The sequence below is a fragment of the Syngnathus scovelli genome, chromosome 13, assembly GCF_024217435.2.
Source record: "Syngnathus scovelli strain Florida chromosome 13, RoL_Ssco_1.2, whole genome shotgun sequence".
NCBI lineage: Eukaryota > Metazoa > Chordata > Actinopteri > Syngnathiformes > Syngnathidae > Syngnathus > Syngnathus scovelli.
Genome location: NC_090859.1, coordinates 2,022,907 through 2,037,570, shown reverse-complemented (window position 1 = coordinate 2,037,570; position 14,664 = coordinate 2,022,907). Strand labels below are relative to the sequence as shown.

Sequence of the window (14,664 nt, the reverse complement as noted above, 5' to 3'; positions counted from 1 at the left end):
GTTATTGTGTTACTCTTGTTTTCCTCCAGTTTCTTGCTATAGTAGTTCCTTTTACTGTTTCTCATTATTTTGATCAATTTGTTTTTATAGGTCTTATATTTCAATTCAGCTTCTTTTGTTCTTATCTTTAGGAAATCTTTGTATAACAGTTTTTTTTTCTTGCAGGCGTTTAAGATTCCCTTTGTCAGCCATGGTTTTTCCACTGAGTTGTGTTTGACCGCTTTCCTTACAAGAGGACAGTTTTTATCATAAAGTTCAGATATAATGGCCATGAATGTGTTGTAGGCTTCATTTACATCACCCACATATACCTTTTTCCAGTCTTGTTTTAGAAGATCATTTTTGAATGAGTTAATTGAATTACCAGAGTTCATTCTACACATTTTAAAAGCTATAGCATCCTTTTTTTCCCTTGTACAGTTCTGGATCACCGCGAACACTGGCAGATGGTCACTTGAATCATTTATTATCAGTCCAGTTTTTACTTTCTTTTCAATCACATTTGTAAATATATTATCAATTATAGTGGCACTGTGAGATGTGATTCTAGTCGGACGAGTTATTGCAGGGTAAAGACTCATACTGTACATTAAGTTAATGAATTCTGTTATTGGAGTCAGCTGAAGTGGGTTCAGTAGATCTATATTATAATCACCACAGACATAGACCATTTTCGTATTGATTTTTCTTTCATACATTCTTGATAATAGTTCACTAAATGCCTCAATACTTGAACATGGACATCTGTATACACAGCTTACCAAAATGTTTTTTGATGATTCCATTTCTATTTCAACAGTAATACATTCCATGAGATTATCTATTGCTTGAGACATATTTCTTACTATCTTACACTTACAGTTTTTGTCTATGAATAGAGCAACCCCTCCGCATCTTTTTCCCATCCTATTTAATGTATAACTCTCATACCCCTCTATGTCAATCTTTTCAGCCTGATCTTCCTTTAACCAGGTTTCAGATATTGCAATAACAGTAAACGGATTATTCATATCTTTTAAACATTGTTTGATCTTAGAGATGTTTGCTTTCAAGCTCCTACTATTAAAATGTATAATTGACATTGCCTTATTTGTTGCTACATTCTCGCTAAATTGCTCTACAGTATAGTATTTACAGTTCGTTTGATTGTAGTTGATAAAGAAGTTATTCACAGGATCAATATTGTTCTCTATATCAAATCCCTTATGATCAGTGTAATCAAATGTTTTCAAATCAAGTTCTTCATTTTCAGCTATTAGTGCTTGTTTGTTAAACAGACCAGTTGGAAAGGAAAGGCATTTGTCAGTACTGTTCATGATAGGTTGATAAGTTCACCAGGTTTTTTACCTTCCATGATATAAAAGTATCACAACATGAGGTTCTAAGTAATGATGTGCAGGTTACTGATCTCCTTCATACCGCTTAAGTTGCTCTATGGCACTAATGCAGAAACCATGAGAACTCTCTGCTGCTCCAACAGGTTTGATGAATACCTTACAACCTGCAGTCCAAGTGGACTGTATTTTACCGTTTTTCTTAAGAGCTCTTGCTTTTTTAGCTATTTCACCATTTTTCTTGGTGAGGTGTTCATTCATGTATATGTTCGTGCCTTTTAATTTCCTACCTTGTTTGAGTAGATTTATCTTACTTTTCCTATTTGTAAAGCGGACAATTATAGGTGGTGTCTTGCTATCTAGACTCCTCGTTGGCAGAGTGTGGCATGCCTCAATATTGATAGTGTCAATGATGATGTCTTTGCTGTGGAGGAAAGATTTTACCTGCTCCTCGGTTGTCTCCTCATGTTCAGGATAGTCCTCTGAAGCAAGGCCTTTCACAGCCTGCTGGTAGCTTCGTGGTTTAATCTTTAAACCTGTGATGATGACATCGCTCATTCTGGAATACTGCTCCAAGTTGTCTAATCTATTTTCCAGGGTGACTATTTTCTTATTTTGTTCAGTATTTAATTGTTTGAGCCGCTTCACCTCTCCCATCAGCTCTGTAATAATGGCCTGTTGCTTCATTATGGTTTCAAGAGTTGAAGACATCACTTCCATTGATAGCTTCAGTTCCTCCATGTCCTTCTGGAGCAATTTCATGGCCATCCTGACTATCAACCTATACCTGATGGTAGCTTTCTTCCTGGGGCTGGAGATGCTATCCCACACAACCCGGTGTCAGATGACCTCCTAGGGCGGCTGGTGGTGCCAACTCACTGGAGCTAGTGGTGGCTATCCTCCTGAGCCTGGTGATGGTAGTCTGCTGAGCCTGGTGGTGGTTGTCCTCTAGGGGTTGGTGGTACTAGCTTACTGAGCCTGATGTTAGCTCTCTTCCAGGGGCTGGTTGTGCTAGCACACTGGGCCAGATGGTAGCTCTCCTCCTGGGGCTGATGGTGTTAGCCTCCTGGAGGTCCGGTGTAGACCGCAGGTCCGGCGTTACTGGCACGCAGTCACCGACGGTCACGGGTCCAGCGTTGCTGGGACGAAGTGCAGCACCAACAGCGGGTCCAGCGTTGTTGGCTCGAGGTCCGGCAACGGCAGCGAATCCGGCGACGTTGGAGTGGGACACTAATGTGACCGCGAGTCCAATTGCGCCGGGAGGATTCCCAGTGGCGGCCGCGGATCTGGCGGCCGCGGATCTGGCGTGGTTTGATAGTATTTCGCTTTAGAGTTGAAAATGACCGTGTTGACGAGCGCGGTGCGAGCTAGCTAGCAGCTTAGCATTCAACGGAAGTAAATGTCAAACAAAAGCATCGGTCTCATTCTACATCCATTCCCTGATTATCCCCACATATGCTGCAGTTAAATATAGTACAAGTATAGTAATATAGTATGAACCTTCACAAACGATATGTCCTTCAAAATTACTCATGGTGGATTGCTTGAACGTTGATTAAGTTGCACAGCTATATTTATTAGCTCTATTTATTATATAATTGAAAATGACCAAAGCTATGACTGTAAGTCATCTTAAGATTCAAGATTCAAGATTCAAGAGTTTTTTATTCGCCATGTTTGAGCGTGCCAAACAAGGAATTTGACTTCGGTAAATCACAGCCTCTGTTCAACATTTAGGTGACTAACAACAACACTCAGGACATGTGAAGAACGAAAGATATTCTCAAACACCCCCTGATCTTAAACTCCCAAGAGGGCAAGGAAAAACTCAAAACTCCAGCTAGGGGAAATGAGAAACCTTGAGAAGAGACCACAGATGGGAGGGTCCCTCTTCTAGGATGACCAGGCTGCAATGGATGCAGAGAGGACACATAGTACAAACAGTGTAGACAAAAAAGGTGTGGCAAGCGGGATGTTATTGCACAGTAATGACTCTGAGACTCTAAGAGTGGTGTGAGTTCATCAGAGCGACAGCCTGGGGAAAGAAGCTGTCTCTGTGTCTGCTGGTTTTAGTGTACAGAGCTCTATAACGGCGTCCGGAGGGGAGTAGTTCAAACAGGCTGCAACCTGGGTGCGAAGGGTCTGTTGAGATGTTACTTGCACGTTTCCTGGTCCTGGACAGGTACAAGTCTTGGATAGATGGGAGGTTGATTCCAATTATCTTTTCTGCAGTCCTTATTGTCCGTTGCAGTCTGTGCTTGTCTTGTTTGGAGGCCGATCCAAACCAGACAGTGATGGAGGTGCAGAGGACAGACTGGATGATGGCAGTGTAGAAGGTCTTCAGCAGCTCCCGTCAGTTATGTAAGTCAGTTATGTTCAAATTGATGTTAGTTGAATGAGGGGGCCAGGATCGGGTCACAAGACAGTCTCCAGTATCCACATGAGGCAGGTCTGGAATTGGGGCCCGCAAGTATAAAAGCTGATGCCACTTCTTGTCTTTCTCTCTTGTCTCTGAACGTCTCTTGCCTTTGGTCCCTCGGTCCCAACTCCTTCCTTCTTGGCTTGGCCATCTGACTGCAGACCCACTCCAGAACCGCTTGCAGCTCAACCATCAAAAAAGATAATCAGTGAGTGGAACTTATCAAGGTATAAACATCCATTCATCCATCTTCTACCACTTATCTGGGATCGGGTCACAGGGGCAGCAACTTTAGGAGGGACGCCCAGACTTTCCTCTTCCCAACCACTTTGTCCAGCTCATCCCGGGGATCCCAAGGCGTTCCCAGGTCAGCTGAGAGACATAGTCTCTCCACCACATCCTGGATCGTCCTTGGAGTCTCCTGCGGGTGAACATGCCCAGAACATCTCTCAAGGAAGGCGTCCATGAGGCATCCTGATGAGATGCCCAAGCCACCTCATCTGGCTCCTCTCAACGTGGAGGAGCAGCAGCTCGACTCTGAATCTCCCACAGATGACTGAGCTTCTCACCCTATCTCTAAGGGAGAGCCCGGACGCACTGTGGAGATAACTCAGCCGCTTGTATCTGGGATCTTGTTCTTTCGGTCACGAACCATAGCTCATGACCATAGGTGAGGGTAGGAGCGTAGATCGACCGGTAAATCGAGACCTTCGCTTTTCGGCTAAGCTCCCTCGTCACCACAATGAACCGGTACAGAGTCCGCATCACAGCATAAGCTGCGACCGATCCTCCTGTCGGACTCGCGCTCCATCCTGCTCTCGCTCGCAAACAAGACCCCAAGATACTTCTCCACTTGGGGCAGGATCTCATCCCCAACCCGGAGAGGACATTCCACCCTTTTCCGACTGAGGACCATGGTCTCAGATTTGGAGGTAGTGGTTTTCATCCCGACCGCGTCATACTCCGCTGCGAACCGCTCCAGTGAGAGCTGGACAACGGTGATGCAGGGACCTAACCACCTTTATCAGTAGGTTTGGCACCCCCGACAGAATTTCTCGAGGGACACGGTTCAACGCCTTCTGCAGGTCCACAAAACACATGTGGACTGGTTGTGTGAACTCCCATGCACCCTCGAGGATCCTGCCGAGGGTATAGAGCAGGGGTGGCATGCGGCTCCTTGCCTGGTTCCATGTGGCTCCTTGCCTGGTTTCATGCGGCTCCTTTACGTTCATATCAACCATTTTTTGGTTGTTGTTTTTTTGTGCGTTTTCGCTTCGCTTGAGTTCAATATGGTATTTTCGTCAAACGCTGCGTGTTTGCTTCGCTTTAGTTCAATATGGTATTTTTGTCAAAAGCCCATGCGCATGAGGTGAAATCCCGCAAAGGAGGAGGGGCAAACCCATTCAAGGAAACAATTGTCAATTTCACTCTCAAAATGGCAGGAAAAAAATGCACAGCTAAACGTGGCCCATTTAAAACCGAGCAGCCTGGGGGTGATAGTTCATGTGTGCTCAAGTGTATGATGTGGCTCTTCGCGGTAGCACAGTAAAACATGTGGCTCATAGTCTCTCATTTTTAACCACAGAAATTCTACTTAAGTCCAATAAACGACTATAAATGCATGCTATACCATATATAAAAAAACAAGTTTGAGCAAGTGTTTTTATTTCAATATAAAACAAAAACGTTTTACAAAAAAAAACAGTTATGACGTTCAGTGCCACAAGTAAAAATGCCCATAATTATCATTTCAACAATTTTGCCACGTAATAGCATACAATGTGTTAACACATGCAACTAATCATTCCATTGATCAATGGCCTCTACATATACACGTCTTGAGCCTAGCTGGAATCAACATGCATAGTGCTCATTATTTCTACCATTTTAAAAACAGCAAATAAGGCCACCAATAACAATTACACAGTTTTTTGGGGACTTATGAGCCATTCTACACACATTTTGTAATACAAGTATTTTGAACAACAAATTTGGCTTGCTCAGTGTTAAAATACTATATGATATATAATCAACATTAAACAGTTTATCAGGTAACCTTGCTTCAAGCACTTACATGTATGCAAATCAAATGCAAATTAAATGAGGTGATGAGTAAAACTGTCAATGCAAAAGTTTAGTTCTCAATAGGGAATTACAGATGTTTTTTAGCTAGTTTATGAAAAATTATCGATTTGCAGAGAAATACATGTGTGGATAATACAAATTGATGCATCAGTTACACCAACGACATAATATATTCATGGTGTTGTCCATGCATGTGTAAATATCCTCAATAATAACATATTTGGGTGACAGATAGGTTCATACGGACAGATTTTACTCCAATTATCTTAAAATATTGATCATTTGCAGCATAATTAAAATGTTTTGGCTATGGTCATTGTCCAAAGACGTTTAAATCCTAGACAACTGAAACCTTTGTTGCTGAAGAGTTGTCACATTTTATCCTTGAATCACATTTTATCCTTCAAATGCAATTGGTATATGTGGTTATATGAGGGTCCTTTGTTCCAAAATGACTTTATTTTCCTCAAAGTGTGAGCACTGACTACATTGAGTATATTTATGGTGTGTGTATAAATGCATGTGTGAGCATTCTCAATAACTTTTGGGTCTCCAGAGGTTGTCTTCCAGATCATCAGCCATCACTTCAAATTTCTTTCTACCAGGATGGAACAGTGTTGGCCAGTCGTCTCATACGTCTACAAAGACACGTTACATTCCAATATGTACAATTTACAGAATAATACAAATATTTAGGCTATGGTCATAGTTCAAAACTTTAAACAGACATTGTTGAAAATATGTTAACATTTATCATTATTTATCACAGGGTCGGGGACATTTCAGAGGTAGTCATATGTGAACCGTTTGTTCTGAAATCTGTCATTTTTCTTACAGTATCAGAAGATTGTTGGCTGGAGCTATGGTGTTCATCTTGGCTTGGCAAAGTATTTTTTCCAATAAAAACAAATCTCTTAAGTTGCAGCTGTCATTCCAGCCTTCATAATAAACAATCAACATACGTAGTATGACATTTCCCTTTACTGGAAAAAAAATATTGTTTGAAAAAAGGAAGCCTAAAACCAATGATTGAATGGAGTTGTAAGACGATACATCTGTATAGTTGAAGTTAGAAGAGAGAAATCTCTTAACTTGCTGACAGTTGCAGCTGTCATTCCAGCTTTCATAAATAACAGTCAGCATAGTATGACATTTCTCTTTACTATTAAAAACAATTGTTTGAAAAAAATAGGCCTAAAACCATCGATTGTACAGAGACTGAACTGCCCTTATCAAGGGGTTAGGTGCCCCATACTCCTGCAGCACCCCACACAGAACTCCTCGAGGGACACAGTCGAACGGCTCCTTCAAGTCCACAAAACACATGCAGACTGGCTGTGAGAACTCCCATGCACCCCCGAGGTCCCTGCCGAGGGTGTAGAGCTAATTCACTGTTCCACAGCCAGGACAAAAACAACAATGAGCCGCTTGAATCTGAGATTCGACTTCCCGATGGACCCTCCTCTCCATCACCCCGTAATAGACCTTACCAGGGAGGCTGAAGAGTGTGATTGCCGTTGGAACGCTCCCTCCGATCCCCATTCTTGAAAAGGGGAACCACCACCCCGCGTCTGCCAATCCACAGTCACTGACCCCGATGTCCATGCAGTGTTGTAGAGGCGTGTCAAACAGGACACCCCTACAACATCCAGAAGCTTTTTTGCTTGACAAGGTAAATCACACTTCAAGTCAACTTGCAATGCACCGATACCCTCCAGCGGCTAACAAGAAACACTACGTGTTGTAAATTTTGATCTAATGATTTGTAAATTCATAAATGATACATATACCGTTTCTACTTTGCGGATCTTCGTTTATCGTGGGTGGTTCTTGAATGCATCGCCCACGAAAAACGAGGGATCACTGTATACAGTACACACATACTGCTTCCCCCTTCTGGGACGCCAGATGATGGACCAGAATTTATTCTAAGCCATCCGGAGGTCCTTTTCCACGGGCTTGCCAAACTTCTCCCAAGAGTTTTTGCTTCAGCGACCGCCGAAGCTGTGTTTTGTTTGGCCGTCAGCTACTTCCAGAGTGTCACAGGCCAAAGCGACCCGGTAGGACTCTTTCTTCAGCTTGACTGCTTGCTATCGGGTTGGGGATTGCTGCCACAACAGGCACTATATCCTGTCAGACTACCTTATGGCCACAGCTCTGATCGGCCACTTCAACAACGGAGGCACGTAACATAGTCCACTCAAACGATTGTCCCCCGCATCCCCCAGGATGAGGGCAAAGGTCTGCCGAAGGTGGGAGTTGAAACTCTGACAGGATTCTGCCAAATGTTCTCTGCAAACGCTCACAATACGTTTGGGTCTGCCAGGTCAGACCGGCATCTTTCCCAACCATCTGAGCAAACTCACAACCAGGTTGGGATCGGTTGACAGCTCCGCCTCTTTCTTCACCAGAGTGTCCAAAACATGCGGCTGCAAATCCAAGGACACAACTACAGTAGATCATCAAACTACGGCAAAGGTGTCCTGGTGCCAAGTGCACATATGCTTGAACAAAGCATTATGGACAATCCATGGCGCATACAAAATCCAAAAACAAAACACCACTTGGGTTCTGATCGTGGGGGCCATTCCTCCATGTCACTGCCCACATACGCATTAAAGTCTCAAGGCAGAACGATGGACTCCTAAGGGGAAGTGCTCTCAAACACACCCTCCAAGGACTCTAAAAAGGGTGGCATTCTGATTTTCTGTGTGGTGATAATCAAAAGCAACAATCGGGATCCGTCCTTCCCACCCAAAGGCAAAGGGAGGCTACCCTCTCGTTCACCGAGGTGAACCCCAATATACAGGTGCCAAGCCAGAGTGAGGGGGTAGGGTAGGTATACCCATTCCTGGTCGGCGCCTTTCAACGTGGACAACTCCAGAGTGGAAGCGAGTCCTGCCCCTCTTGAGAGGACTGGTAGCAGAGCCCAAGCTGTGTGAAGGCAAGCATGACTATATCCTGTCAGAACCGCTTTGCCTCGCACGCCAGAGAGATGACATTCTATATCCCTAGAGCAGTGGTTCTTAACCTTGTTGGATGTACAGAACCCCACCAGTTTCATATGCGCATTCACCGAACCCCTCGTTAGTGAAAAATAATTTTGGGGAAATTCAAGACATAGATGATTTTTACTAGTGCACAAAATGAGCCGTGCATGAACATCACCTTGCTCAAAGAACAAAACCAACACTATGCATGACCTCACAACAAATTACATACTGGCAAATCAGAATTTACACAATAAATTAGGTTTGTTCGGACCTCCACAGTGGAGGCTCTGTCGAACCCTTGAGACCGACTCACCGAACCCCAAGGGTTCGATCAAACCCAGGTTAAGAACCACTGCCCTAGAGCTAGTTTCTGTAGTCGGGGATTAAACCGCCAAGGTTCCACTCCCTTTGGCAACTGCCCAGCTCATTAAAGCACCCGACTCCTTTGGCCCTCCCTCAGGCGCTCTCCCCGTCAAGCCCCAACCTCAGGCCTGGCTCCAGAGGGTAGCCCTGGTGTCCAGGAAAGGGAAAACGTCAATTTATGTTATTCATCATATGAGGTCTATGAACCATGCTTGGTCTGGTCCCTCACATAGGGACCTGTTTGCCATGGGTGATAGATACTGCCAGCGGCATGCAACCTCAGACAATTTAGCGCCCAGGATCATTGAGACACGAAATCCCCTCCACCACAGTAGGTGCACCCCATATTCTTGTCTGCAGGCATCCCAGTCATATTCGCCAAAATATTGGGTAGACTTAGGATACTTTTTTCTTACTTGAGTTCTGGTTTCTTTGCTTGCTTCTTTCTTACTTCCTTGTTTCCATAATTTCTATTTTCTTTGCTTCCTAGTTTCCTTGATTCATTTCCTTGTTTTCTTGCTTTATTTCTTTGTTTCCTTGCTTTTGTCATTCCTTGTTCCTTCCTTTTGCAGTTTATTCATGTATCCATTATCTGAACCGCTCATCCTATTCCACTGTTTCTATTTAACCTCTCAGCCTTTACATGCAATTCCTCCAGAAATTTAATTCTGTTTACATATGACGATTCAAAATAATGCATTATGCGTGATTTGCTTTTGCAGGCCACATAAAATTATGTGGCCGGCCAGATCTGGTCCTTAGGCCTTGAGTTTGACACCTGTGCGATAAGTTATGTCACGTTTGGAATATCAATGTGAACCCCAATTATATATGCACATACTGTGCACACAGTAAGCCACAGTAAGTGTGAATCCATGTGCCTCACCTTGTGTTTCTGTCTTGGTCTCGGATCTTCTTCTCCATTTCAGCATCTGTGAGTGTCTCCAACAAAGGACACCACTGGTCTGCATCACCTGTGTTACGAATGGCAATCTCTACTGTTGGGAGTGGGTTCTCACTGCAAGCAATTCAGAAAACGGTCCAATCACAGTTTATCACAATGGTGGACTTGTGGTGAGAATAACGGCAGCTTTAAACGCAATGTTGTAGCCTATTTTAGGGGTACCCACAATTTTTCAGCATGCAAGCTACTTATAAAATGACCAAGTCAAAATTATCTACCCACTAGAAAAATGCAAAACATCTCTACTATCAAATATATTGAGGATTCTTTATATGTACAGTGTATGACAATGTACCTTACAAAATCATATGAGCCAACATTGTACAACACAACGTAATTCACCATGAACATTTTTTTGTAATTACTTGACTTGACTTTGATGACTTGCACCGAATTGAATCAACCATGGATGAATAACCTGGACGCTAGCTGCTGACAACCAGCCTCAAGCACACATTCAAGTTTGATTTTAGATTTTTCATTCAAGTTCATTCGCCTTTCTCAGCTCGCTTTTCAGCGGGAAGTCGATGTCATATTTCCCATGAACAGTCCGAAAATGTCTCTCTACATTTCCCTTCTTTGGTGCTGCAATTATGGCAGATGAGGCAAACCCACTTTCAAAATGACATTGTGAAACGAAGTTGGTTTTCACTCAAAATCTCACGATACATGGCCCCATTCATTCTTTCCTTTTGACGGATCAGTCGTCCTGGTCCCCTTGCAGAAAAACAGCCCCAAAGGATGCTGTTTCCACACCCACGTTTCAGAGTAGGTATGGATGCAACTCTGCATTCTTTCTCCTCCAAACACGACGAGTTGAGTTGTTACTAAAGAGTTCTATTTTGGTTTCATCAGACCATATGACATTGTCCCAATCTTCTTCTGGATCATCCAAATGCTGTCTAGCAAACTTCAGACGAGCCTGGACATGTACTGGCTTAAGCAGGGGGACACATCTGGCACTTCAGGATTTGAGTCCCTGGCGGCGTAGTGTGTTATTGATGGTAGTCTTTGTTACTTTGGTCCCAGCTCTCTGCAGGTCATTCACGAGGTGCCCCCGTGTGGTTCTGGGATTTTTGTTCACTGTTCTTGTGATCATTTTGACCCCACAGGATGAAATATTGCATGGAGCTCCATATCAAGGGAGTGGTCTTGTATGTCTTCCATTTCCTAATAATTGCTCCCACAGTTGATTTCTTCACACTAAGCTGCTGACCTATAGTAGATTCAGTCTTCCCAGCCTGGTGCAGGTCTACAATTTTGTTTCTGGTGTCCTTTGACAGCTCTTTGGTCTTGGCCGTTGTAGCCCAGCGACAGCCCTAAAACCTCACTGCTCTCGAGGAGATCTGCATGGAGGAATGGGCCAAAATACCAACAACGGTGTGTGAAAACCTTGTGAAGACTTACAGAAATCGTTTGACCTCTGTCTTTGCCAACAAAGAGTATATAACAAAGTATTAATATTTTGTTATTGAACAAATACATATTTTCTAACATAATGTATTTTCACGACCAAAGGGCGCACCGTACTAAAAAGTGCAGTCTCAGTTATGTGTGCCATTACTGTATTTAACACACACATAAGGCACACCGAATCATAGGGCGCATGCATGCCATGATTTAAGGTAAACAAAAATCGGTTGTACTTTATTCTACTGTTTAACCCTGTACTCTACTGCAGTGTTTCCCAACCACTGTGCCGCGGCACACTGGTGTGCCGTGAGAGATGTTCAGCTGTGCCGTGGGATTGTCCAATATTAATTACGAAGCGCATTGTAAACAGGATCGCCAAACCACTGCTCAGTTCGACTGTGATAGCCACCCAGCTGCTGTCAGAACAGCAGAGCGTCTTTCGAAGTGACATTTGTCTTATTGTCGTAATATTTATAGCGCTAGTCTAAAACAGTAAACAAAGTCATGTTGATTCTTTTGGATTTGAATCACAATCACTTTCAATAGTTTATTCCTTACACTGTCTAAAACATTTTTAAAATACTCACTTTTATTTAAAAAAGAAATACAATTAAAAGAATATTTAGTATTTATTTTTATTCAATTATTCGACTCTTCATACATATATAGGAATAGGACTTTACGTCTTTCGTTGTAATATAACTGATTTTAATATAGAAGCTGGTGTAACACTTAACAGATTTTTGTTGGGGTGTGCCTCAAGATTTTTTTTCCAATGAAAAAGTGTGCCGTGAATGAAAAAAGGTTGGGAAACACTGCTCTACTGTACTCACATCATTGTTGATCAATATTCATACGCAAATCCATCCAAGTCATCTTCTGTATCCAAATTAAACAATTGGTACATTCATTTTTTTATATTAATTTAGGATTATAATTTTTGGGTATTTATTATTTTCCCAACATGCCCAACTTTCAAGCAAGTGTAACACATGATTTAGTAACCAATTGGTACTTTCATTTTTGTATATCAATACAGGGATTATAATTTTTTTTGTATTATTTTCCCAACATGCTGTAACAATGTACATATTTATGTTTTAACCTGCTTAAGTTTTTGTTTGTGCATTGCTAATTTTTCGCAGGAAAACATAAAGAAAAGGAGAGAACTGTCACGCCCGTGCCACAGCACGCTCGGCCTGCACTTTGCTCGGCCACACCCCTTTCGTTACCATAATGTCTGTCACCTGCTTCCTATTGTTACCCTGTGTATTTAAGCCCTGCCCGTGTGTTTCTCCCTGTCGGTGTCTACTGTTGTGTCCATTCCTGTTCGTGCCCAGTGTTCCTGTTCGTGTCATCTGGTTTTCCCTCGGTCTGTCTGAAGGCTCACGGTCAGAATTTTAATCTTGTCCAAGGGGACTTCATGTCGGTCAGTCTGTCTGTTTTGCTGGCCGTGAGCCTTCCTCCCGTCTGTGTCGTTCGTTCCCCACCTGCCTCCCTTCCAACTCCTTTTCCCTGCAATAAATCCTGGTTCAAGCTGCATTTGGTCGCCCTGGCTCAACTCATTCCTGACAGAAGACACCGACCATCACAGCGACCAGCGCTTGGACCAACCCTTTGCCGGCTCCCGCAACTGTTGCATGGTCGCCAAGGAGATGAGTTCAAGCGACGCAAGATGCACGGTTGCCCCCCCCCCAAAACAGATCCGACGGCGCGGATGTTGCGGCCGCCACTTGTTCCGGCGGCGCGGATCCAGCGGCTGTCACCGTCGGCCTTCAACGGTGCATGACGCACGGCCGCCCCCCGACCCAGTCCCGACGGCGCGGATGCTGCGGCCGCCACCAGTTCCGGCGGCGCGGATCCAGCGGCCGTCACCCCGTCGGCTTCAACGGCGCATGACGCACGGCCGCCCCCCGATCCAATCCCGACGGCGCGGATGCTGCGGCCGCCACCAGTTCCGGCGGCGTGGATCCAGCGGCCGTCACCCAGTCGGCCTTCGGCGGTGTGTGACATGCGGCCACCTCCCCATTTCCTCCCGGCTCTTGTTGGACAGTCTTGGACTTTTTCTTTTTTGGGACGTCGGGAGCCGTCCCTTGTGGGAGGGGTACTGTCACGCCCGTGCCACAGCACGCTCGGCCTGCACTTTGCTCGGCCACACCCCTTTCGTTACCATAATGTCTGTCACCTGCTTCCTATTGTTACCCTGTGTATTTAAGCCCTGCCCGTGTGTTTCTCCCTGTCGGTGTCTACTGTTGTGTCCATTCCTGTTCGTGCCCAGTGTTCCTGTTCGTGTCATCTGGTTTTCCCTCGGTCTGTCTGAAGGCTCACGGTCAGAATTTTAATCTTGTCCAAGGGGACTTCATGTCGGTCAGTCTGTCTGTTTTGCTGGCCGTGAGCCTTCCTCCCGTCTGTGTCGTTCGTTCCCCACCTGCCTCCCTTCCAACTCCTTTTCCCTGCAATAAATCCTGGTTCAAGCTGCATTTGGTCGCCCTGGCTCAACTCATTCCTGACAAGAACGAGAGTGCCCGATTGGTTGTTAAAAAATAATAAAGATGCAGTCGAACACAGTCCTGCCTATCGGTGATTTTTTAGCAAGGAAGGCACCAGAAAGATACTTCACTGAGTCCCAATTGTAATCCACCATACAACGGCCCCCAAAAACCAAGGTACCACAACATTTAAAGATTACACTAGCATTGATGGTACATCAACCGGGCTGTTAGCGACTTTAACAACCCAAAGAAGGCCACAATATCTCATAGAGAAGGAAATAACTCCCAAAATAGACTCACTTGAACAGTGTTACTTGTGGTTCCAGAGAGATGGTATTGATCCAAAAGAAAGTGAAAGATGTCCTCCTAATCCACAGTTGTATTCTCCCAAACTGCTCAAGCAGTTGTCTTTAATATGTTTGCCATCAACAGTTTTTAGCGCATAGTTGATGTATCAATAAAATCCAATCTTAAGCCTTTCTGTGGTCAGATGTTGGGTGAGAGGCTGTTGTTCTCCTGCTGTACCTGCGCGGTAGTTTGAGTTGAAACTTCGGCAAGGGGATTGGTTGAAAACTGTGAGGGCGGAGTTAGGGTATCACAA

General features: G+C 44.2%; 1 protein-coding gene across 1 annotated transcript in view; it reads right to left on the bottom strand.

Annotated features, from left to right (window-relative positions):
* Positions 1-449: 449 nt before the first annotated feature.
* LOC125979888 (SWI/SNF-related matrix-associated actin-dependent regulator of chromatin subfamily B member 1) overlaps positions 450-14,664 on the bottom strand; it is a 68,238-nt gene continuing 54,023 nt past the window's right edge. The window contains exons 8-9 of the mRNA XM_049738728.1: positions 10,081-10,212; positions 450-6,476 (exon numbers count right to left, since the gene is read on the bottom strand). Coding sequence (XP_049594685.1) covers positions 6,437-6,476; positions 10,081-10,212 — 172 coding nt within the window. The 3' untranslated portion in view covers positions 450-6,436. The remainder of the gene's footprint in view (positions 6,477-10,080; positions 10,213-14,664) is intronic.